Source organism: Neolamprologus multifasciatus, chromosome 5, assembly GCF_963576455.1.
Source record: "Neolamprologus multifasciatus chromosome 5, fNeoMul1.2, whole genome shotgun sequence".
NCBI classification, from domain to species: Eukaryota; Metazoa; Chordata; class Actinopteri; order Cichliformes; family Cichlidae; genus Neolamprologus; species Neolamprologus multifasciatus.
In genome coordinates, this window is record NC_140443.1 from 22,517,089 (window position 1) to 22,541,375 (window position 24,287).

At 39.7% G+C, this 24,287-nt stretch overlaps 2 protein-coding genes across 3 annotated transcripts; both read right to left on the reverse strand.

The window, feature by feature from the left end:
• Positions 1–15,815: 15,815 nt before the first annotated feature.
• On the reverse strand, positions 15,816–22,593 carry LOC146518653 (sorting nexin-5). 2 transcript variants are annotated; one of them, XM_085160819.1, is made up of 14 exons: positions 22,351–22,593; positions 22,015–22,125; positions 21,779–21,886; positions 19,731–19,791; positions 19,492–19,616; positions 17,888–17,971; positions 17,733–17,807; positions 17,607–17,637; positions 17,339–17,426; positions 17,172–17,211; positions 17,003–17,089; positions 16,755–16,844; positions 16,528–16,593; positions 15,816–16,396 (listed from the first exon to the last, which is right to left on the reverse strand). In XM_085160819.1, the coding sequence occupies exons 1-14, from the start codon at positions 22,354–22,356 to the stop codon at positions 16,259–16,261; spliced, it is 1,110 nt and encodes a 369-aa protein (XP_085016945.1). In that variant the 5' UTR covers positions 22,357–22,593; the 3' UTR covers positions 15,816–16,258. The 2 variants fall into 2 exon arrangements, with proteins under 2 accessions (XP_085016945.1, XP_085016946.1); XM_085160820.1 differs by lacking the exon at positions 22,351–22,593 and having other exon boundaries at positions 19,492–19,627.
• Positions 22,594–22,795: 202 nt separating this feature from the next.
• LOC146518654 (dnaJ homolog subfamily B member 9-like) lies at positions 22,796–24,162 on the reverse strand. Its single transcript, XM_085160822.1, has 2 exons — positions 23,654–24,162; positions 22,796–23,188 (listed from the first exon to the last, which is right to left on the reverse strand). Exons 1-2 carry the CDS (start codon positions 23,883–23,885, stop codon positions 22,893–22,895), a joined length of 528 nt encoding a protein of 175 aa, XP_085016948.1. The 5' UTR covers positions 23,886–24,162; the 3' UTR covers positions 22,796–22,892.
• Positions 24,163–24,287: the final 125 nt, after the last annotated feature.

Below are 24,287 nucleotides of genomic sequence, written 5' to 3' on the forward strand. Positions count from 1 at the left end.
AGCCATCCATCCATACAAAAGTGTGCCATTGAACTCCTTGCAGGATGTTTTCGTGATCACGAACAAACCAAATCATCATGGGAATAAAGATAGCAACTGCAAATCGGTGACCTTCAAGACCGATCAACACAGTATGTGACCACTTGCCACTTTATCTATATAACCATGAGTTTGCGCTGCCTTTTTCCTTCCTTTCTATTTTAAAGGAAGCCATTACAAGGTGTTTTTGTGCTAAGGAAACTGCTTATTAAAAAAAGAACAAAGTGAGACTGTGGAGATAATCAAAATTCCATCGGGAAGAGGGCTGAGTCACCAAATGACACAGCATGATTTCTTTCTGTCTCTGTACAATTACAGAGCAGATTCACAAGGAAAATTTTTCAATTTCATATATTTTAAACTCTTCTTCTTCTGAGCAAACTGAGAAGGGTGACATGTCCAGTACAGTTTGAATTGTGTCATTTCAATTACAGTTCTCCCATTGTTCCCGCAGCTTTACGAACATGTTTGGTTTTTGAGTACCTCTTTAAGCTGTCACTTCTGAAATCTTCCCACAGTGGTCTTTGCAATAAAGAGACTGAAACAACAAGATATGTGAATGTGAAATATTTTATTAGCTCAACGCTTCAGTCAGATGAAAACACTTTCAATGTGAGATGCAGAGTGAAATGAAAGTGTAGCAGTTACAGAAGCGTTTTATTACGTATTCAATAACGTTCCGATGCTAAGTGATATGATTAGATGAGCGCGTGCGATGGTAATGTTTGCTTTTTTTTTCTTCTTTAGTTGCTACGACTGCAAAAATATCAGCATGGTGGCTCTTTATTACTGATCTTATCTGGGCCTATTCGGCCACAGTAGTTTACAGGAGCTGTGTGACTGCGTGGTGGAGATGAGCCAGAGTGAAGATAACACTGCACATCCATCTGACTAATTGGCTCTACAGTGCAGACAGAGGAAAAAACTCTGATTTATGGGGCCTGAGGATGCAGTTTCTCCCTTTTAAAGTATCTGTCCTTCTCTATCAGCTTGCATTAAAGTTTAAATTCAGAGCCCATTTACCAATTAAAAAAATGTAATCCATGATCTCATTTACGGCATTCTGTGCGCCCCTCCTGTTTAATATACACCCCGTGATAGAGCCATCTATCTCACGCTAATTGTGGGCATTTTGTATTTTCTGTGTGTATTGTAAAGCAGAAGAGCAATAAAAATGTGTAACCCCGGGCGACACCACCTCTGGCAGGCTAAAAGCCTTCAGAGGGGGTTTGTACAAAAGAAGATTCAACCATATAAGCCGATTATGTTCCCCCAGAGATGATCATGTAACATTTTATTTTGGGTAGCAACAAATTATTCGCCTATTATGTGCACAATGGCTTCTAATTAGCTATTCACTCATAATTTGTGGACTATCTCTTTCTATGGCGAGATTCTCTATAGGGTTTAACAGGGACATTGGTGGTTTTAGTGGCGCTTTCACAGAAATGGTGCCCCTAGGGTAATGTCACACACAGTGCTGACATAGTATGTCGTGGCACAGGAAAGACAGCCCTGTCTAGGCTTGTCCCACTGCACTGACACCATGGATACAGTACATGTCACCATTTCCAACATCACACTTGTCACATGATTCCTGCCACTGTTGATACATCCTTATCATGACAGCAACAGAGACTGCGGGAAAAGAAAGCTTGACACCAGTAGCTCAAAGTTGACACTCCGGATATCTGACCTTAACTGGGAGTTTAGTGAGCTTCACTGTTCGCTGCGTATTGTGACATACTAGAGAAGAAGATGACATAAAGGGGAATTTATTCAGCGCATTATTATTTAGAGAAATAACACTTGTTTTCCTTTTTATGCAGAAAACATGATTTTAAACTATTTTCACCAAATCTCTCAGTCTCCTACTCATCATAAACTTTTAGTCTGGTACTTTGGTCCATACTGTTGTACATTTATGGGCCATGTCATTAGGTACAGGTGTTCAACTGCTTGTTAACACAACTATCTAATCACCAAATCACATATCAGCACCTTGATGCATTTAGGAATGCAGACATGGTCAAGATGACCTGCTGAAGTTCAAACCAAGCATCAGAATGAGGGAGAAAAAAAGGGATTTTTGACTTTGAATGTGTCATGGTTGTTGGTACCAGATGATAAACTGCTGATCTAAAGGAAGTTTCCCACACAACCATCTTTAGTGTTCTGAGAATTGAGAAAATATCCAGTGAGTGGCAGTTTTCTGGTGAAAATAACTGCTGGCTATTCTCCTCTGACCTCCTGTTGATGCCAGAGGTCAGAGGAGAATGGCCACACTGCCTCAAGCTGATAGGAAGGCAACAAACCTTGAAGCAGATGGGCTACAGCAGCAGAACATTACATCAGTTCATAGTTGTGTCAGCTAAGACAGGAAACGGAAGCTACAGTTTACATTAGTTTGACAAAAATTGGACAACAGAAAAATGTTGTTTGATCTGATGTGAGTCTTGATTTTTGCTTCAACACCACACGGTCAGAATGGGCCGCTCAGTACTATCACATTCCAACATCTCCTTTGGGATGTGGTGGAATAGGAGACTGGCATCAGGGATGTGCGGCATAAAAAACTGTAGCAAAGATTAAATTCAAATAATTATTTGAAATGTAGGAAATACAGACTGATTTAGCTCAGAGCTATTTTCACAAGTGTCTATACAATATGAAAAATGCTAGCTAGAAGCAGGGTAGCTCAAATTACTATGCAATAGAAACCAATGAAGGATTATTTAACTGTTTAGAGCATCATGCATCTATTCACTACAACATCCTATTATTTGGTGTAGAGCCACACAAAATAACTGTTTTCCCTTCAAATTCATCCAAAATAAAGCAAATTACTCATAAAACTGATGTTATTTCATATGTTACAGTTGGAGACCACATGTTAATCTGTTAAAAAAATTTATTGGATCATCAATTCATTTTTTTTCTAAAAAAGATTTATAGTTCGCTCACTGGAGAGCACAGAACAAGCCTCCCACCCCTATCAGTCTGACAAATTGTTCTCAGTCTTCTGTTCTGAGTTTGATCTGATTTACACGAATGATCTCCTTGTTATAATTTCTCATATGTGCACTTATTCTCCCCAAATTTCTTAAAGACGAGTTGTCATGGACTGTGTTAAAGATTATTTCTGGATGTTTCTAGTTTCATGTCTGACAGGATAGAACAGTCTTCAAGTCTGATCCTCTGTAATGTCAAAAAAGAGGAAAGGTGGGCCTGCTCTAATATATCCCTCACAGTATCTCTGAATTTCACAGTCAAATCCACTCTTTAATGGTCATGTTAGACTTCAAAATGTTAAGATGGTGACAGTAAAACATGATGTGGTGGCTCTGCTCATATTTTATATGCAGTCTTTATGAAATATAGTGAAAAATCAATAGAAAAACAACAGAAATAGTACAAATTCAAAAAACAATTCTACCCACACTGCTGGCTTTAACGTATTTATTTATATGTAAATTTTACATGCAATTTTGTTTCATAAGGTTAATATAAAATTTAAATTTAATGGAATCTGTTCAAAATTAAATGTAAGATTACATTCTGATTACTTTGCACTATATCGAGCACATTTTTTTTAAAGAGAAAAAATAACTAAATAAACAAATAAAAAGTTGCATTTCACTCAAAATTATTGCCTCATGTTTATTGAGGGTAAAAACATATTTTTTGATTTATTATTTTTATTGAATTTTGGGTTTAGCCCTCGGCTGAAATGTTTGTTGTCGAAAAGCAAAGGCATATTTTACACCTAAAAATGCCAGTGTTAAAGTAAATAAGATGTAATTTGAACTTTATTGGTGCTGGTGAGGGGATGTGAAATATAATAACATATTTTTAAAAATCTCTAAAGGCTTAAAAAAGGAATTACTAAGACACGTCAACTATAGGTTAGGTGTATAGCATTGCAAAAGAAAATACTGACTGGTGTTGCTTATGTGCATCAAGTTAGCGTTCATAAACACTGTAGTCCTCTAATAGCAGACATGTAAGCTCCCTCAATCATTTAATGAAGAGCCCTTGAACTGGCTGTGACTTTTTACTAATGCAGTCATTTGTGGCTTTCCTTGTGACATTTAAGCTCTGACCAAGACTCATTTATCTCTTAAAGAGTTCAAGGACTAAACAGTCGATACCCTACAGATGGTTGGGGAACAGCGTAATCCGTGCAGCCACTCGAGGCTACCAATTCCAATTACCTGGAATAGGAGGCTTGGAGTAAATGGGGAGAAGCGCAAGGTAAAGAGGTGGCAAATGATCCCACAGCTGTAGGTACAGGAGACGCTGCATTAGTCTTTTAATGAAGCACTGAGAGGTTTTGCCCTGTGAAAGGTTTTTCTTTTGAGAGCGAAGTTGAAGCACAGGGAAGTCACTCCGTGGCACTGAAAAGATCAAAACTGTGCCATCCAGCATCACTGATATTGTATCATTTAATGACTAGACCAATAAGGAATTTTGACCTCTGACCTCACCCTGTAATGCATCTGCCATTTGACTGGCATGCCTCATTAAGCTCTGGAGTTGGTTTAATCAGTATAATGATAATAAAACCATCGGGGAAAACACGTGTACTTGTTTTGCATGTAATTTTTAAGCCCAACAGCCATTCTGCACTAATGTCATTAGTTTATCCGGGTGGATGCATTCATTATATTCTATTTTCAAATTAACCAGCACAACAAGTACTGCTTCAAAATCCCTCAGACTGCATGTAGTTCATTGCAAAATAATGTTTTATAAATGTATCCAGGTGTGTTTACACCATACAAGGACTCGAGCACATATGTTTAGTTAAAAACTTACACACACACACCCTGAGGTGGTCTTGTAATATAGTGAAAAGAGCAAACGGCCTGCCTGCCAATCATGGGGTTTCTGTGTGATGACTGATTGGTTCCACTCTCTGTGCCCACACCATCAGTCAGAGGGAGAAGGCACGGCCTTCATTAATATTAATTTATTTTTTCCTCTCATCTATATTCATACACTCATTCATATTCATCACTGGTTACACGCAGAGCAGATTAGAGAGCTTTGTGTGCATTTCTGCGGATCATCGTTTGAGAGCTGACAGTGGCTCCATAATGTAGTGGTTTACACGTTTGCCTAACCTGCGAAAGACCCCTGGTTCCATCCCAGGAGGAGCCAAACAAAAAAAATCCCTCAGAAGGGCATCCAGCCTAAAAATCTTCCGAATCACATATGTAGAGCTACCTGCTGTGCTGGGTATCTTGTGAATAAGGGAGCAGCTGAAAGTCGCTGTTGTTTGAGAAACATTGAGAATTTCTATAATCTTACTGGTGGAATTTGAATGAAACTTTATCCTGAAAAGACTCTGGGCAGAATATCCTTTTTAAAGTGATTATACTGTTTTCCAGTGTGTGTATGTGTGTATTTTCAGATTTGAGAGTACTTCATTGCAAGAACCAGGCCAACAAAATAAATAAATAAATAATAACAACAAAAACAATAACAAAAACTTTGCCTGTCTGCAGCAAATGGCAAAGTTAACAGAAATTCAACTATAACTACAGCAGTCGTGTACATCACCAGTGCTCGTATGTGCTAATCAGCTCAGCATTAATTATTTTTACACGGAGAAGCTCCCACTTGTTTCACTGAGAATACAATATAAATTATTCACATCCTAATAATACATCAGTACAGTACCCTGTGACAGTAAACACCTGTCATCATTTATCTTGGGCTTGTGGGTGTAATAATGATAGCTCCCATAAGTGACTTCACTCCGTGAGTGGAGGAGTTCTTCCTGTCACAGAAAGGACTGGACACACTCTCGCTAATCATTCATTGTCACTCTCAGAGAATAATTCACTCAGCTATCAGACTGATTGATAACGCCACAGCCACAAAGAAAAATCTGGATTCTTCACAGGTTGTCCAATTAATTTCCTTCTTTCATCATGCACGGTGTGTCTGTTTCCTCTACTGTTCCTTTGTTTCATTTATATCCCATTTTCTTCGCCTTTCTCCTCCCTCTGCCACTACAAACAACCTCTTCTCCAATTTCCCCTCATGTCTTCCTCGTGTGCTATTCATTTTCACCCAATCAGCCTCTAATTGGCTGCTTCACACCAAGAGGATGGCAGAGATAGAGCAGTCGTTTGTACATGTACATCAGCAGACACGTGTTATGGTGGAGAGTAAACAGGAACATGGCTTGTAAAGCTTGCTAAATGCTAATGTGTGCATAATCCATTTTAATGATTTTTCCCTCCCTGTCCTTTTTTTTTTTTTTTTTGCTGTGACATTTATGAAAAACAAAACATGTTTGCTCCTAATAGCGCTGCACAAATTCTAGTTACCCATATGTTTTACTATATTTCTCTAGTTTTTGCCTCCTAGCACTGGCTTCCCCTAGATGCAATTAAATTGTTACCTATGAAATAGTAGACTAGTGTATTTTTACCTTTTAACACAGAAGGCTGATGTCTTTGTTTCAAAGAAAAAGTTATCAAGACACTAGAGCCCTCTTCTTTCTCTACTCTAAACCCTTAGATAGTCCTGGAGACAATTTCATGCTATTTTGGCTGTGCTGACTAAATATAGCTCATATTTGCCAGAAGATATCTATTTTTTTTTTTTTTTACGATCGTTGTCTCAGGTTCCTTTTAGCTTAAAGTGGCTAAGCTGCGTGAAAACTACCACATTTTATTCACAGGCCAAAATGTCTCATTGAAAATAATTGAAAATACACATTTTTAACCCCCATTTATCTCGACATCTACTACTAGTACTGCATTCCTTTATGTTAAGATTTTATTTTGGACTGCTCACCTTCAATTTTTAATTTTTAAATTGGTCCACCAAGTGGCGCTACTTTTTTTTTTTTTACCATTTACAGACCAGCTGGAGTCCAACTCTGACTCATCTGATGGTGAGACTGGAAAGGAGATAGTTGAAGCAGTGACAGGATGGATGTCTCCATCCCCATATTTTGGTTTTCCACAAAGACTGCAATGCTCTGCTACATCCCAGCAGCCAGAGGTTTGATCCCAGGACCTACACAGTATGCCACCAGCTATGCACTGCTGCTAATTGATGAAATCCTGCAGGAAACTGTGGCCATGACAAACCTGCATGGGAAACACTCAGTGGCCTATGTGGACACAGAGGAACTGCAGCCTTGTGTAGAGATGCTCATTTTGTGTTTACAGGTCAAAAAAATTAAGCAATTCAGATCTGCAGGGTGTTGCTGCAGGCTCCTCTCATCAGCAAATGTAAGGGTGGTGTGACTTTTGCATGGACAGTCTGTCCATTTGCGGCCTCTGTCCCACCTCAGCTGGTGTCCCTTATTCTTTAAAGGGTTAAAATCCAAAAAATATGATTAAATATAATTAGTCACTGATATTTATATTTCAGTCTGAAGTAGTTTTAAAAGATTGAGTCATTTAAACTGGAAAAAATATTACTCTATAATAGCAGTTTTTGGGAAGCTGTTGTTTTCTGTCCTTAGGATGTTGAGTGTGACTTTCTTTTGAGTTGACATTACAGAAAAAATGAAAATCTATTTGTTTTTTCTGTTTTGTTGTTCTCTCCAGGTGCTCCGGCTTCCACCCACAGTTCAAAGACATGCAGTTAGTGGGGTTAGATTAATTGGTAACTCGAAATTGCCCATAGGTGTGAATGTGAGTGCGAATGGTTGTCTGTCTCTATGTGTCAGCCCTGCGACAGACTGGCGATCTGTCAAAAGTGTACCCTGCCTTAAGAAAGCTGGGATAGGCTCCAGGTGGAAGAGAATGGATATTTCAGGCTGAAGTAGTTTTAAAAGACTGAGTCATTTAAAGTAGAAAAAAATATTACTATATAATATTTTTACATTTTGTGGCATTTTGTGGCCTTACCATAAAAAGAGTCTTTTTTTTTCTTTTTTTTTTTGTTTGTTTGTTTTTTAAAGAGGATGATCTATGAGTTAAAGAAGCACCCCACTTGGGATTTTCAAATCCAGACTTCAAACCTTATTTATTCTTGTAGTCTTAGAGGTCTACATAACAGTTTCATGTGTATATATATGAGAGGAAAGTACATGCATTGCACTGCAGTTCTTAATGAGCTCCCTAATGGTGCCTAATGAGTGGTTATCATCCTTAACATTATCGCATTGCTGTGCAGTACTGTGTGTTTATTAACTGCTCATCTCTATTTGGATGCAGTCTCTCTCCCCACTCCCACTGATGGTTGTTGAGTATACATGCATGAGAACACATTAAGAACATGTAGGCAACATGCGTCTTAAATGCTCTTTAAGACGAACATTTTCCTTACTTACTGACTGATTGTGAACATTTTGTGTTCTTCAATTAAACGAGAGTGAAATCACCCATTTCTCTTATTTTCTCTTCTTTAATTACAACCATGCCTTTAAATACTGTTAGAGTAATAATTCATTTTTGACCAACCCTGATTTGAGTTTGCTGAACATAGTGTACTCCTATAATACTGGGGGAGGCAGTGATAGATCTCCAAGCCTGAAGCAAGCAAGAAGCACAGAGACAGCTGCTCCTCTCCTTGCTGCTCCTCTTGACAGTACATTAAAAACCTCGTGCCATCTGTGTGAAATCTGCAGCCTAATATAGTTATAAATTTCTATCATGTAAAATTCTACAAAAAAGTCCATTTATTCTCTTTAAGTGTTTGCAACACACAGGTCAACTCAGCAAAAGCCAAAATGAGCTTTTCTGCATACTCCCTAATGGAACAAAGGCAGAAACTTTAGTGCCCTTGAAATTAATTATTACAGTAGAACCTCACCTCTCTGTCACTACTTAAACCTTTCTTACACACACAGGGTTTACTGGTGCAGATAGCTGTACTCCCATCCTTTCATCCACAGCATGCACAGAAGTTGCTCACTTTCAGTTGACTCAACTGTTTCCAACACAGCACACAGGTTAAGGTGTAAGGTGTAAATTTTCAGTGTAGTGAACACTACTCGTGGGAGGCAGTTTGCAATACACATTCATCCAGATAAATGATGTAATCATATTGTGCAAAATATATTGTGTAACTGCAGAGTATTGTGTCAAACTGATTGAGTTTTGCATGACACATTGCCGGTAAGAACTGTGACGGAACATTAACGGATTTTTGAAGCTGACCAAGGATTATTTAAAAGCATTTAAAGCTAATCACTGAGCTAATCACTTGCTCTGTTTTCTTGTGTATTGGTTTCCTTTCCAACAAAATATTAATTTGAAATAATAGTGAGAAAAAAATATCCAGTGCGTCTTAATTGCCTCCAATTGCCTCCAAAATAATACAAAACAAAAAAGGTAAATTGTTCCTGCTTGCTCAGCTTGTTTTGCTTTGTTCTTTGTTATTTTCTCATCTTAGCCCCCGTTTGCTCTGCAGCAGGAAGGATTTGATTAAAAACACAATCAGCAGGATGGCAGGCCCCGCGCCTTCTAATCAAACCATAATGGGAGTTTACCATGCATTATCTCTGACTGGGATTTAATGAGACTTTAGCAAGCATAATCGCAAAGTGAAATTTAATAGCAGCATCCAGAGGGCATTCGCTATCCCGTCTGCATCCCATCGCCGTGAACGAATGGGAGGAAACAACCGGGGGGAAAGGTGAGGCGAAACTTGTCTTGGAAACATCCCGGCAACAGATGTTGAACCTCTGTTTTGTTGATGACTTTCCATCTGGTTGCCTTGCCCTTGAATGTGTGTTTGGAACATGAAGGTGTCTGGATGAGCAGAGAGAGGCTGTTCTTCAGCTACAGTAGTGCAAAGTGTTTGAGCCCCTGTGGCAGCGAGTGTCATCCCACTCAGATGTCCTTGAACAAAATTGAGAGTCCTGTGCAGCTCCGGTGGCAAAAAAAAGTTGCTCAGACGGTGAAAAATTGTTTTGTTTTGGAAAACAACAAATGTAACACTCGAGCCTTTCCCATTCTTTGAGCTCCGCTGTGTTTGTGAGCCTTTTTTTTAAAAGCTGTTACTACAGTAGATTTTGTAGTAAGCACATGTCAGCAGCGCACAAAAAAAAGGCCACACGTTGGAGAACATGTGACAATAATGACCTTTGGAGTGAACAGCTCGAATGTGTGTTGATGCTTCTCTGATCAAAGCTGTGTCGGAAACATTGATGAATAATTGATTTTACTCTAATGGGCACATTTTTATTGTGTGTTTAATAATGGTGTGCGTCATTACACTGTACCTTTGCATGGCAAAACATGTGCATGTGTGTGTCTATGCGCTGTTATTTTTCTGAATAAATCATAATGTTGTAAATTCAGAAGATGGGCAGCCCCAGTTCCCCTTTCCATGTTTCCTGCAAGTGTTTTCCACGTTACAGTATATTCAGAGGACTCTGCTGCGCATTAAAATGGCAGGAATGTCATCACCTCAGCATGTCAGCCTGTCCATAGCTTCACCGCTAACATTATTTCTGCAAAACTAATTAGCAATATCATATCATCATCCACAATCCCTAGAATGCATGACAGGCAACCAGGAGGGGAGTGTGAATCTATTAATATTTATGGATCCATTTAGTAGTGAACAGGAAAAAAAAACGGACAAAATTAGCAAGTCTAATGCTTTGCACTGCGAAGGGGTGGAAATTGATATACTATGCACTATCCAAATCATCGGTGGAGCGCTGCCATCAGGGTTGATTATAGGGCTGAGGGGTTCTACATTTACCTTGTGCTGTGCTCCGCATTCAGAATAGGATGTGCCTTATGAAGCTGTATAAACTACAGATGGCTGGGGCATCTGCATTATGGCATTTGTCTCTTTCTCTTCTTCTCCTCCTGTCTCATTCTCCATCCTACCAACTTTTAATGAGTCTGTGTACGGGGGTGATTAGATTTAATGAGGTGCCAACAACCTTGGATTGACTCAGCTGAGCTGCAACGCTCTCATTTATTTGTGATAGACCACAGCCAAGCCTTGGACCGTATGACAGAAGCCCCATGCAAGAAAAGACAGGATTAAAGCTTTCAAAGTGTGTTTTCTTCCCTTTGACTTCAAGCCCTGTGTAATTGGTAGGAATGTCAAGTCTTGTCTGGAAGATTTAAAGGGAGAGACTTTCACATTAGCATCTGTAATCAAATTTTGTTCTTTTAAGTTACCAGGAATTAGACTGTCTCAAAGATATCAAAGATGACTTTGAAGATGGGAAAGAGCTATCTGGGAAAATCCAGGGACAAGTCAAGAAGAAACAGAGTTTCTGATCTATTATAGCCAGCGCATGCAGATGGTGTATTCATTTTTTTTTTTACGCAAATGATTTGTTGTACATTCATTTTATAGTTTTGCTTTGAATTTAATTGGCCGATTATCACTTTTTTTTTTTTTTTAACTCAATGCAAAGAACACACAAGCAACACTAAAACACCTCCAGTGGAAACACTGAATAAACTTAACAAAGAAGCTACACCCTACCTAACAGGCTGTCATGCTCATCAAATTGGTGTAGTGCAGTTTCGAGGGAATGGTTGAGTCATAATGCCTTGTCACGCCGAGTATTCAGACAAGCTGCTTTCGTCTCTCCGTGCTCAACAAACCAGTGCTTGTCAAGCCATAGGCTGGTATGTCTGGTGCTGCCTATCCACCAGTAATGAGCTACTTTTGCGAAGCAGCTCCAAGTCCATGTTTTGAGGGGGAGGTACACTCAGGCACACACACACACACACTTCATACACAGTGTTGCCATGATCCCTCTGTCCTTGATCTGGGTCATGCTCTCAGCAGCTGAGAACAGCTCTCATTAGTGTGTGTGTGTGTAGGTGAGAGAGAGAGACAGAGAGAGAGAGCACTCATCGTGTGCTAGTTACCTGCAAACACCAGAATGAAAGCACCAAAAATGAGGCTCCCCTGATGTGAAATTCATCTGGTTTTAGTGACAAGCAGTAGGGATGGAAGCATCACAGATAATGAATAATAACACAAAGTATAATGCTGCAATATGATGAATTCTCCAGAAAAAAAACATGCAGGCTTTTCTGTTTTGGATTGCTTACTGTAAGCACAGCCCAATGCATTTGTCCCATTACACACCATGTAGCTTTGTATCTTATTCATAATGTTTTTCTTGGGTAGATAAAAGTAAAATCTAAAACTTAATAGAAATGCTCCATAAACTTCCCACATTTACCATTTACAGTGTTCCATTAAAACCAATAAACCACAGAAATGTGGAGCAAAACCTTAACGATGAAACTGCTGGATTTAATGATCAATAAACGTGCTGCGCCGAAAACTAATGTCTTTTTATCGTCCTCTCGACAGCATTAAAAAAGGGGTGTAAAATGTGGACTAGCATTGCAGTGACCTGCCGGTGACCTGCTGTAAACTTAGTCTAAATGTTGTTTTTCCAATAAACATGGGACTAAAATAATGACGTGCATTTTTTAAATTAAAGCTCATTTGAAAAACTTCTTGTTTTTTCTTTGTTTCAGTGGTTTTAACCTGGACACATTTATGGGATTAAAATGCATGTTTGACATGTAAATACATTGCTCAAAAAAATTAAAGGATAGCTTAAAGAATAGCTTTTTAGCATCAAGTCAGTCAGAGATATTGATCTGGTCAGTATTTGAGTGACTGCAATGACATTTCAGTAAAATAGACTGGCTTGCCTCATCTTTTCTTTCACTTCAGTTTTTTGTCTTTGGATTTAGCCCTCTGTTGATTAATCATTTCCATTTCTATCAAGCAAAGTGGCATCATTTTGTTCCTCACACAATACCCAGTGCACATCAGTATATATGCATTTCGAAAGTGTTTCCTTTAATTATTTTGTATTTTGAGCAGTGAATATCTTGTTGTAGCATTTTTTTTGAATGTTTAAGTAGACCTACAGTAGGTGATCTGATTTTTGCACCACCATCAGATGAAGGTTTTCCTGGGAGAAATCTCAAATATTTGAATAACTGGATCAACCGTTTCTCTCACATGTCACATGAAGCTGAGCCTTGGAGAAATATGTTGGATCCATGTGAACAGATTGCTAGGAATAATGTACACTCATAATTGTATGAGTTTATTGATCCCCTGCTTTTAGTCCTAGCAGCAGTAAGATGTCCAAGAACTAGATGGATGAGATTTTTTTTCCCAGCAGCCATTTAGACAAGAAATATCTGGTAAACCCAGGTGCTTCATAGCACATAAATTTAATGCTCTGTACCCACTGAACACCTGTGTTTACCTGCTATTTCATGGCAAAGTGGCTGCTGTGAAATACAGTGGGGCAAAAAAGTATTTAGTCAGCCACCGATTGTGCAAGTTCCCCCACTTAAAATGATGACAGAGGTCAGTAATTTGCACCAGAGGTACACTTCAACTGTGAGAGACAGAATGTGAAAAAAAAATCCATGAATTCACATGGTAGGATTTGTAAAGAATTTATTCGTAAATCAGGGTGGAAAATAAGTATTTGGTCACCTCAAACAAGGAAAATCCCTGGCTCTCGCAGACCTGTAATGTCTTCTGTAAGAAGCTTTTCTGTCCCCCACTCGTTACCTGTATGAATGGCACCTGTTTGACCTCATCATCTGTATAAAAGACACCTGTCCACAGCCTCAACCAGTCAGACTCCAAACGCCGCCATGGCCAAGACCAAAGGAAAAGAATTGTAGACCTGCACCAGACTGGGAAGAGTGAATCTACAATAGGCAAGCAGCTTGGTGTGAAAAAAATCAACTGTGGGAGCAATCATCAGAAAATGGAAGACATACAAGACCACTGATAATCTCCCTCGATCTGGGGCTCCACGCAAGATCTCATCCCGTGGGGTCAAAATGATCATGAGAACGGTGAGCAAAGATCCCAGAACCACACGGGGGGACCTGGTGAATGACCTGCAGAGAGCTGGGACCAAAGTAACAAAGGTCACCATCAGTAACACACTACAACGGCAGGGAATCAAATCCCGCAGTGCCAGACGTGTTCCGCTGCTGAAGCCAGTGCATGTCCAGGCCCGTCTGAAGTTTGCCAGAGAGCACATGGATGATACAGCAGAGGATTGGGAGAATGTCATGTGGTCAGATGAAACCAAAGTAGAACTTTTTGGTATAAACTCAACTCGTCGTGTTTGGAGGAAGAAGAATACTGAGTTGCATCCCAAGAACACCATACCTACTGTGAAGCATGGGGGTGGAAACATCATGCTATGGGGCTGTTTTTCTGCCAAGGGGACAGGACGACTGATCCGTGTTAAGGACAGAATGAATGGGGCCAAGTATCGTGAGATTTTGAGCCAAAACCTCCTTCCATCAGTGAGAACTTTGAAGATGAAACGAGGCTGGGTCTTCCAACATGACAATGATCCAAAACATACCGCCCGGGCAACAAAGGAGTGGCTCCGTAAGAAGCATTTGAAAGTCCTGGAGTGGCCTAGCCAGTCTCCAGACCTCAACCCCATAGAAAATCTGTGGCGGGAGTTGAAAGTCCGTGTTGCTCGGCGACAGCCCCAAAACATCACTGCTCTTGAGAAGATCTGCATGGAGGAATGGGCCAAAATACCAGCTACTGTGTGTGCAAACCTGGTAAAGACCTATAGAAAACGTTTGACCTCTGTTATTGCCAACAAAGGTTATGTTACAAAGTATTGAGTTGTATTTTTGTTATTGACCAAATACTTATTTTCCACCCTGATTTACGAATAAATTCTTTACAAATCCTACCATGTGAATTCATGGATTTTTTTTCACATTCTGTCTCTCACAGTTGAAGTGTACCTCTGGTGCAAATTACTGACCTCTGTCATCATTTTAAGTGGGGGAACTTGCACAATCGGTGGCTGACTAAATACTTTTTTGCCCCACTGTAGGTCTGTCTGGAGATTAGTACTGACCTCCATGCTGATTGGAGGATGAACGCTGGACCTTTGTGCGATTTGATGCAAGATCAATTCTTTGAAAATTACGTTTTAAATCTCCTTAACTGTAGAAAAATGATAACAAGTTTACATGCAGAACCAAAAAGGGTTAACATTGCAATCTTATACATGAGCACATCGGCACTTTGGTCTCTTGAAAATGAGATCGCACTTAATGAATTTCTCAAGAGACCACCCTCAAAAAGGTACAATGGTGGATGTTTTTAACACAATCTAAGCAGGTTAGGAATATTTTTTCATTGGTAAGCATCTGCCTGAGGTTGAGGAAGGGCAGTAATTGTGAGGGTGGAAGATAGTGATATCTGATATCCCTCAGACCATGAGGGAAATGTATCACATGGGGATGACAGCATGCCCTCTAATGCCAAGTGCAGGCAGTCTTTCACTGCAAGCCACAACGATACCAAATCCTTCCCCTCGTTTTTCTTTTTATCAGTCTTTTTGGGAGGAAACTCTTAGCATTGCATTACATCCTTTAATTCCTTTGTTAGCTAAATCTCTTTTCCATCCTCTCTTCTTAAGAGGACACTCATCTTTCTGTCTGACTTATTCCTTAGGATGCAAACCATTACTCCTAATTCTGCCAGCTAAGAGATCACAGGCCACAAGAGAGGCAATGAAGAACACAGCAGGACTGAGATATGAACCTACAGGCCTACATCACCAGATATTGAGACTATATTAGAAATTTTTAGCTTATGTGTATCATGGCAAACCTTACAAGAGGTCTTAATCGTGTCAAAAAATGTTCAAAGAAATTTTCAAAGAGCTAGAATCATTTCAAAAAGGCCAGCACAGGCTGTCCTTGCTGCCATGTCCTTGCAGAAGCAGTCAAACCAACTGATTAATGATCCAGGAGTAAGAAACACACACAGAGGCAAGCAGGTACTTTGGGAATCAATTCATCACACTTTATTTTGTGTGACCCCAGCTGATGTACTGGCTAGAGAGCAGCACAATACATTCTCAGCACAAATGCAGCAGTGTAATATAGAACACATAAACCCTCGCTCACGCACGGCAGTGTTATCGGATGATGAAACCCACTGATAAGATCTCAAAACAATCATTTCTACCTGGATTTTATTGGAGTGAGTACATCTTAATAGAGAATGGGGGAAAATAAGAGAGCGCGTGTGCGCGTGCGTGCATGCGTGTGTGTGTGAAATTATCAGCAGAGCCATCCTTTCTCTGTTGCTTACATTTCCCTATTTACACTCAATAAAGCATCGAACTGCAGCACAACACAGTGAAGGACAGGTTTGGGTTGCCCTGTGCTATGATTAGATTTACTGAGGATGCTAATTTGAGAGGGTGCCAGAGAGGTCACTAGGCCATTCCCCTAAAGACTTCCAGATGCTGGTTGAACTGGTCAGCACTTTCTTTGGCTGTAAGAAGTTGCTTTTCACACCAACCAACCAGAGCCTGCTGCAGCATTTCCACGCGCGCTCCCTGGAAACGTGCAATCTGAAAGAAACACGTCACATCAATATTAATAGATGCAGAAAATGCATGGCAACAACATGAAGTCAGCAAACCAATCCACTGTGGAAAGACACGTCAAAGTGTGGAATGCAGTTATTTATTGTGGACTTTACCTCCTGCTTAGCCACTCCAGAAGTGTGCTCAAACTCAGTCTCTGCTGCTTTCTTCACTTCTTCCATCTGATGAATATGAAGCACATGTTATTATCATTAAGTCTACATCAGAAAGCCCACAACAAATGTTGTTTCCTCTTACTAACAGATACGTTGCTGACACCTGCTGGTTACAAGAAAATGTGCAGATCTGACCATGCTTTTAAAGCATGGGTGCAGACACTCACAGCAGCCTTCTTTACAGGTTTCGCCTTCTCTACGTTCCTTCGGGCATTCTCTAACTCCACTAGTTTGCAGGTTCTCCTGAAGAGCATCTCCTTTATTGGACATAATAATCGTGTTACACGCTGAACAATTTAGTCACAATATTCACTCCAAATATGTTGCATCTAACCAGAAATCTAAGATTCAATATAGGAAGGAAGGCAGCATGTATATGATGAGCATGAAATGATCGCAGAACTAGAAAACACACCCTTTCCGCCTCCTGATAACGTGACTCGAGGTCCAGGCCCAGTCCAAGAGTGTTCACGTTGTTCTCAGCAACACTCGTCATATTTTTCTGCCCACACACAAATACATGATGCGGCAAAGCACAAGTGCACTGCTGTTTATGGTGCTATTGGAAAAGACAAGCAGCTTACCTTTATAGATTCAAACACTTCTGATAATTTCACACAAACCCTGCAAGACAAGACACATATATACATGTATGCAGCTTTATCACAACTTATATGAATCATCTAGATGCTTTTCTGTTGAATAAACATGATAATAGTGTGAGTCCAGTACTATTTTTTTTTCCCCCAACCTAGAGAAAGCCTGTTTGTCAGGATCCTCGCCTGGTTCCACGCAGAGATGCAGAGCAGTTGAGAAGTGTCCACAGGCCACTGCTATTTCTGCAAGCAAACAGAGCACTCTAATACCACATACTGGATAAATTCAGCTGACACTGAGCCCCAAAAACATGTGTACATAACACCATAATTATCATCTGCTGAATTTGATCACACAAATCTTAAACAACATCGATGGATCAATTCTTTTTCTGTGCTTTCACACTTATATAATTTTCTTACTTTGCTCTGTTGCCACCACATCTAGGAATTTCTGCAAGAAGAAGGGAAATGTTTGGAAATCAAACTAAGAAAAGGAGACAACGACGACAAATAAACAGACCAAGAAGCAATAAGTGACCGTCTCACCTCAGCTGCAGTCTTGGTGCAGCCGGTTAAAACGAGGTTATGATCCCGTTCATTCTGAAAGAACTCATCCACATCCTGCAGACACGTTGATAACAGCATTAACCCCCCACTTTCTCTGGACACATTCTGCCTATATATGAGTCCCAGATGCGTACCTTATGGCCTTCTTTTCTCATCTCCTCCACAGCTTGACTCAGTCTGTTGAAAATGTTCTTCTTTACTTTCTGTCTGCCTGGAGGCTGAATGTAAGGACATAATAAAAGCTTAAATCATTTATCATTACACAGAATATCACAACATATCACAGCAAATGGCATTTTGTTATAAATGTCCATTGAAGTATGCTGGTAAAATGTACAAGCTGAAAACTATTAAAGCTTAATAAAATAAACGTTTGGTCAGAATTAGACACACAGGAAACAAACGTATCATCGAGATGTAACACACGCAACACTGACTTTATATATTTCAAGATACTACATTCCTTCTACGTGTGTATCTGACTCTGGATATATAGTACTGTGCAAAAGTCTTGCGCTAACCCTCATTTACTGATATTTTGCGTCCAAGCAGCCGGACTTTCTTTTCATTTTTAAGGTTGTCCTAAGCAATAGTTCTCCAGGCTTTCTGAAAATCTTTGAAAGTCTTTCATTGGGCACTGGTTGCTTTTTCACTCATTTTCAGTACAGTCTTTGTACCTGACCATTTTGAGAGGGATGTCTTTGTTAAGCCACTTATGAGTGGCCTATGAATAATTCAAGCATAAAAAGAGCACCTAATTCGAGGGTTGAACCACTGTTGGGGCTACTTGTCACAAAAACACGTCATTTGTTCCCACTTCTTTAGCTGAATTAATGAAAAATATCCAAAGATAACAGTCTGACAGGCCTCAGTGGCAAGAGTTCTTATAAAGTGAATGTCTATAGCCAATGTAAAACATGTAAAACAAGGTGGAACAAAAGGAGGGCAACATCCAAAGAAGAGCTTTGAATGTCTTTAAAGAAATCTGGACAACTGAACACTACTTGAAGAAATGATAAAGAAAGCTTATCTAAGAGGGTTCAGGCTGTGTTGAAGACTAAAGGTGCTCATATCAAATAGTGACTATCAATCATTTTAGAATTGTACAAACTCTGCTTTGGCTTTATAGACTGTATTTCCATGTATGTTTGTGCATTTGTATGACAATTTTCTACCTTCTTTACACTACAAGCCACACTGACCACAGTTACAGTGCTTCTTATTGTATATGCAGTGCTATCAGCATCACACACATCTAACCACTGACCTGATTATTAGACACCCTGCTCTAACCCAAACAACCACCTTCTTGTAACAAGAACTGTATGCTGGCTATTTACAGGGTGATATCTGACTGATGTGAATTCATCAGTAGAGGGTACATACACAAACTCACCCTTTTAAAAAACTTTTTTTTTTATACAATCTCATTTGGAAGGCCATATATATATATATATATATATATATATATATATATATATATATATATATATATATATATATATATGGTTGTCTTTCCTTGTCCTTTTCCTTTCAAAATTTATATATATATATATATATATATAAAGAGCCGAAAGAATGAGTGCTGTCACATGGATTTCTATCATGTTGGTGAAAGTTTAACCATTTATTGTCAGTCTCCCTCATCACAAGGTTTCACAACCTGTTGTAACATGAGATTCTAGCTCTAAAGTTTAAGCTTGGCAAAGCTGCCAAAAAGCTGTTTGTGTTCACTTACATCCGAGCTGGTCAGAAAGACCTCCACGGCTTTATTTTTGCTGAGTATGCTGTGTGCAGCAACCTGCTGCAGGAACGTTTCTAATGCTTTACAGTAGGGCTGACACTCTCCTAAAGCAAGGAAACCTGCAAGCAAACTATTGACATTTTATCCACACCACTTCACATCACATTTGACACTGTACATCAGAACTGGGGAATGTTTGTCTTTGTGCACAGGCAGTCTTCAGATGTACTCACCAAGCTGTTTTATAGATCTGGGAGATGCATTCACCTGGGGCTTTGCAGGAAGAGGAGGGAACTTGAAAAAGAAGACAATATTATTTTATTACAAAAATTATATCCCATTATTTGTTTCTTAAAACATTTCTTAAATACGAGCTTGTGAAAGTTTCGTGCATTTTAAAGTTACTCTGTGCTTAGATCGGTTGTGATGTGCAGACTATGCACTATATCAGATATTACACAATGTGCTTGTGTAATACATTACAAAGAACATCAACACACACTGTCATAGTAGGAAGTAACATAAAAAAAATACATCCTGATGGTGTACTGTTGACTTTCTTTAAAAAAAAAAGTAGACCCTACATTGTTTACTTAATTCCCTACAGTACTGGGGCAGCTGGCAAAAATAGCAACGATAAAATCAGTTGATTACAAAAGAGGAGGACACAGGAAGGAAAAGCAGGAAGGACTTTAAACCACAAAAGCAGTACAATCATAGCAAGAAGAAAGTACGCTCTTTTAATTCTTTACATACCAGGACACAATAAAAGTCATCTGGTCCTTGGCGGGTTTAAATAATTTAACTTTAAACTCATCATTATCGTTATTTAAACACAACCTCAAATACACAACAACACATGACATATTACACTGTGTCTTTATTCATTTAACCCTTTGTGTGGTGTTCATGTTTTGGCTACTCAGCCCATGTTTGTGGGTCTGGGTGAATCCAGCGCATTTAGGGGGTTTTGAATCTATGCAGCCATAGAACTTTGTGTACAAATACTGAACAGATGTTCACTTTATCCCAGTTCCAAGAAATTCATCAGAATTGCATCAGCAATAGTGGTTGCTCATCAGTCTGGGAAGGGTTATGAGGCTATTACCAGAGAATTTGAAGTTCATCTTTTTTCTGTGAGAAAGCTTATTGACAAGTTCAAGACATCTGCCAATATTCCCAGGAGTGGACATCCCACCCAGCCCACCAGGGCTGACTGCAATCTATGGAAAAATCTCAAGAGCTAGCCTTTTAAATGTTAAAGGTCAGGAGTAAATTTAGAAAAAGACTGAACAAATATGGGTTGTTTGGAAAGTTTGCAAGGAGAAAGCCTCTTCTCGCACAGCTTAGCATTGTTGCATTAGTACAAATCACAAGACTTTGGGAACAATATCCTTCAGACAGACAAGGCCACAGTGGAGATGTTTGGCCATAATGTGCAGTGCCACATTTGGACAAATAAAATCAAACACAGCATATCAAGACAAACACCTCCAAACAACTGCTAAACATGGTGGTGGAGGAGAGATGATTTTTATACACCAAAGAATTCTAGAGTCAGATGTGAGGCCATCTGTCCAACAGCTAAAACTTGGCCCAAACTGGGTCCTACAACAGGACAATGATCTTGAGCACAGAAGCAAATCTGTGACAGAAGGGCTGAAAAAGAAAAGAAAGAAAAGATATTGCAACGACCCAAAGTCCAGACATCAGCCTGACCTAAATGCTGTCTGTGGTGGGACCTTAAAAGAGCGGTGCATAAATGAATGCCTAAAAGTCTTGATGAAATTACATTATAAAGAAGAATGGGTCTTTTTCTCCACAAAAATCTAAAAGACTGACAAAGTCTTACAGAAAAAAATTATTTCAAGTTATTCCTGCCAAAAGGTGGTTCTACAAGCTATATAATCAACGGTTGTACTTAGTTTTTCTCACACTGCTTCTGCTTGGCAGAGTTTTTGTTACATAAATGATGTCATTCTGTAATATGTCATGTGCTATTGTTCATGTGAGGTTGTACCTACCCGATTGAAGAACTTCTAAGGACTGGATAATTTATTATATCCTGACATTCAAATACAAGAACTGAAAGAGAATTTACTTTTTTTTTTAACCACGACTGTATTTTGGATAGAAACACCACATAAATTCAACATTTGTGGTACTAAAGCCGCCAGTACTCCAGCCCTGATCCTGTTACTGTCAAATAAGCACATACAAGCAATACAATAAATAAATACAATACAATAATAAATACAATTAAAGAATAACAAGTACTGACTATGACTCCCTGTATTCCTGGCACATCCCCCTGAGAGAACAAGTGCTGCTGCAGCCATTCAAAATCCTCATAGGTCCGGTCCACATGGTATTCCCCTGTACCAGAGAGCTGGAACAGAAAGGAAAGACAACCAGCTGCTTTTGGAAAATCCTAATTCAAATAAATAAGCTGACAGATTCAATGGTTCTTGTGCCATTGGCCTGGATCTAACCAGATGACAGTTTAATGAATCTCACCTTTTGAGATACAATGATAAAGGTGAGAGTGTCCCCGTCTTTCAACACCTCTGTAACTTTGATGCTGTCGTCATGGACACTCAGAACAGATGCCGTTTCTTTCACTTCTTCCTGCAATTAAAAAAACAAAGCGGTCAAAAGCAGTACAGCACAGCAGAAGCAGTCTAATGGTATCAGTACAGGCTGAGATTAAAGTCGCATTCATGCTCAAACTAAATTTAAAGGGAGAAAAAAATGTAATTCAGCACACACTGTACTCATGTCTGCGAGGAGTAAACGCCTGTCACATGACACTCAGACGCTTACAAATCCTGCAAAATCTACAGGTGTACTCACCATCATTGTCAGCTTTGCAAACTAGCAGTCTGTCTTTTATCTGCCTTTGTGGTTTGTCCTTATAGCGTGATAAAAGTACATAAAACTGGAAAGAGCTCTTGCCTGTTGCCTTTTAGTCTGCTCGAGCTCCAAGTGTTGAGAATGCACAGGATATCCTTTGGGTCAAAGTGCACAATGGTCCCATGAGAAATGGAGTAAAACAGTGCCAAATCTAAAGTGCTGGCGCAAGGAAAAAGATGAGTAAATGGCGTGTGAGTAACTCTGGACCTTCGACACACCCACACAGGAAAAGTGGCATAACGGCTCAGTCGGTTATCTAGCAGCCAGCCTTACAACCCCACAGCTGCTGAATTTATAAGTGAGACCATAAAAGGGGGAAGAATGCAAACAGGTTCAAAGGGTCTATTTAGGTGATTTTTCTTTTACATAATGAATACAAGAAACTGATACTGAGAGAGCATTTTAGACAGAATACTTTATTATCGATAAAAGAAAACATGTTAAAAGGTAACAGTCATTCCAAGTACAGGGGAAAAAAACTTTTAGAAGTAGTACTCTTCTTCATATTCATCTGGATCTCCAAAATAAAAGCTAAATCTTTCCCCCTCAAAACTGTAGGGTTCATAACGACCATCCTCCTCATCCTCTTCCTGGTGAAAGCGCCACTGTCCACCAAAGGGACTGTCATCAAAGTCGTGGAAGAAGTCTGAGAAGCTGAAGTGGAAGCTTGTCTGATACTCATCCTCAGGCTTGACTAGGTCCTCATTTTTCAGGAAAGCTCCGTGGCCCACACGGTCATACGCCCTCCTTTGCTCCTTGTTTGAGAGGACTCTGTAGGCTAAGGAAACACAGTTAGAGGGGAAAAGGTCAACTTTGGTGATGGAGGGGTGTGGATGCAAACAAGCAACCTCAACGCCTCGGCACCTTACAGTCACTGACTCAATTATGAACTAGTCTGTGTACCAAAGTCCTCTAGAGTCAAATAGTAAAGCTAAAGCTGCCCAGACACCAACCTGTGTGAAATGTTAGAGAGTAGTGAGCTACATTTAACTAAACTAGCAGCTTAACTTCGTTTTGCAAGAACTATTTTTAAACTTTTTTCTGAGTAGTTTTAGTTAACTAAACTCCATATGGTGGCTTTGTTGTATCTCAGCTTCTTCCAGAGTTAAGTAATTTTCAGTTTACTACAAAATATTATACTAATGATAATGATGATGATAATAGTAATAAAACTCCTCACTTATTTACACTGTAAAATGTAAACGTTTCCGTGTGTCGGATGAAGGATCCTTTCATCCTTTACCTTCAGCAATCTCCCTGAAGGTCTTCTCAGCATCTGCGCTCTTGTTCTTATCAGGGTGGTACTTCACGGCCAGTTTTCGGAAAGACTTTTTTATCTCGCTGTCCGTTGCTGTTGGCTCAACATGGAGAGTGTCATAATAATTTCTGTTTATCTCTTCGGACAGGGCTTCAGATAGACAGAGCAGCAGAAGCATGCAGGGTCGCAGCCAGTAGGAAGCACCTTGCGCTGCCATGTTGGGGAGCGCCTCAGCACAGAGAGAGTGAGGAGGAACTCAAAACAAACGTCGTCATGTGCACAACAGTTTATCTGGACGTGTGGCAGACCTTGTGGTTTAGCGTCTCATTTTCATATCCACACAGCGCCGTAAAGCCTCCACGTCAGCACTGCTTGTAGTAAAAGTACACCAAAAGTAGCAGTTGTTGGTGTATTTACGACAATTTCTATGGAGCTTACGACAAAAACTGTGATACATGGGCACGAAAGAAAAAGTGACCTCGTTCACAGACTGTGCAAGACTCCGTGAATCCAACTTCACGTCGTGCACGAAATTATTTCGTGGTTTTAAAAATGAACAAATTGTGAACACGCTAAGGTGGTGTTCCACATTTCCACCAATAGAGGGCAGAAAATCCCA

Coding starts and splice junctions, on each gene's coding strand:
- LOC146518654 (XM_085160822.1), bottom strand. CDS start 23,885: ATGGCAGCGCAAGGTGCTTCCTACTGGCTGCGACCCTGCATGCTTCTG. Junction 23,189..23,653: donor CTTCAGGGAGATTGCTGAAG/GTAAAGGATGAA, acceptor GTGTTTCCTTAG/CCTACAGAGTCCTCTCAAAC.
- LOC146518653 (XM_085160819.1), bottom strand. Junction 19,617..19,730: donor CAGATCTATAAAACAGCTTG/GTGAGTACATCT, acceptor GTTTGCTTGCAG/GTTTCCTTGCTTTAGGAGAG. Junction 17,808..17,887: donor TGAGAAAAGAAGGCCATAAG/GTACGCATCTGG, acceptor ACGTGTCTGCAG/GATGTGGATGAGTTCTTTCA.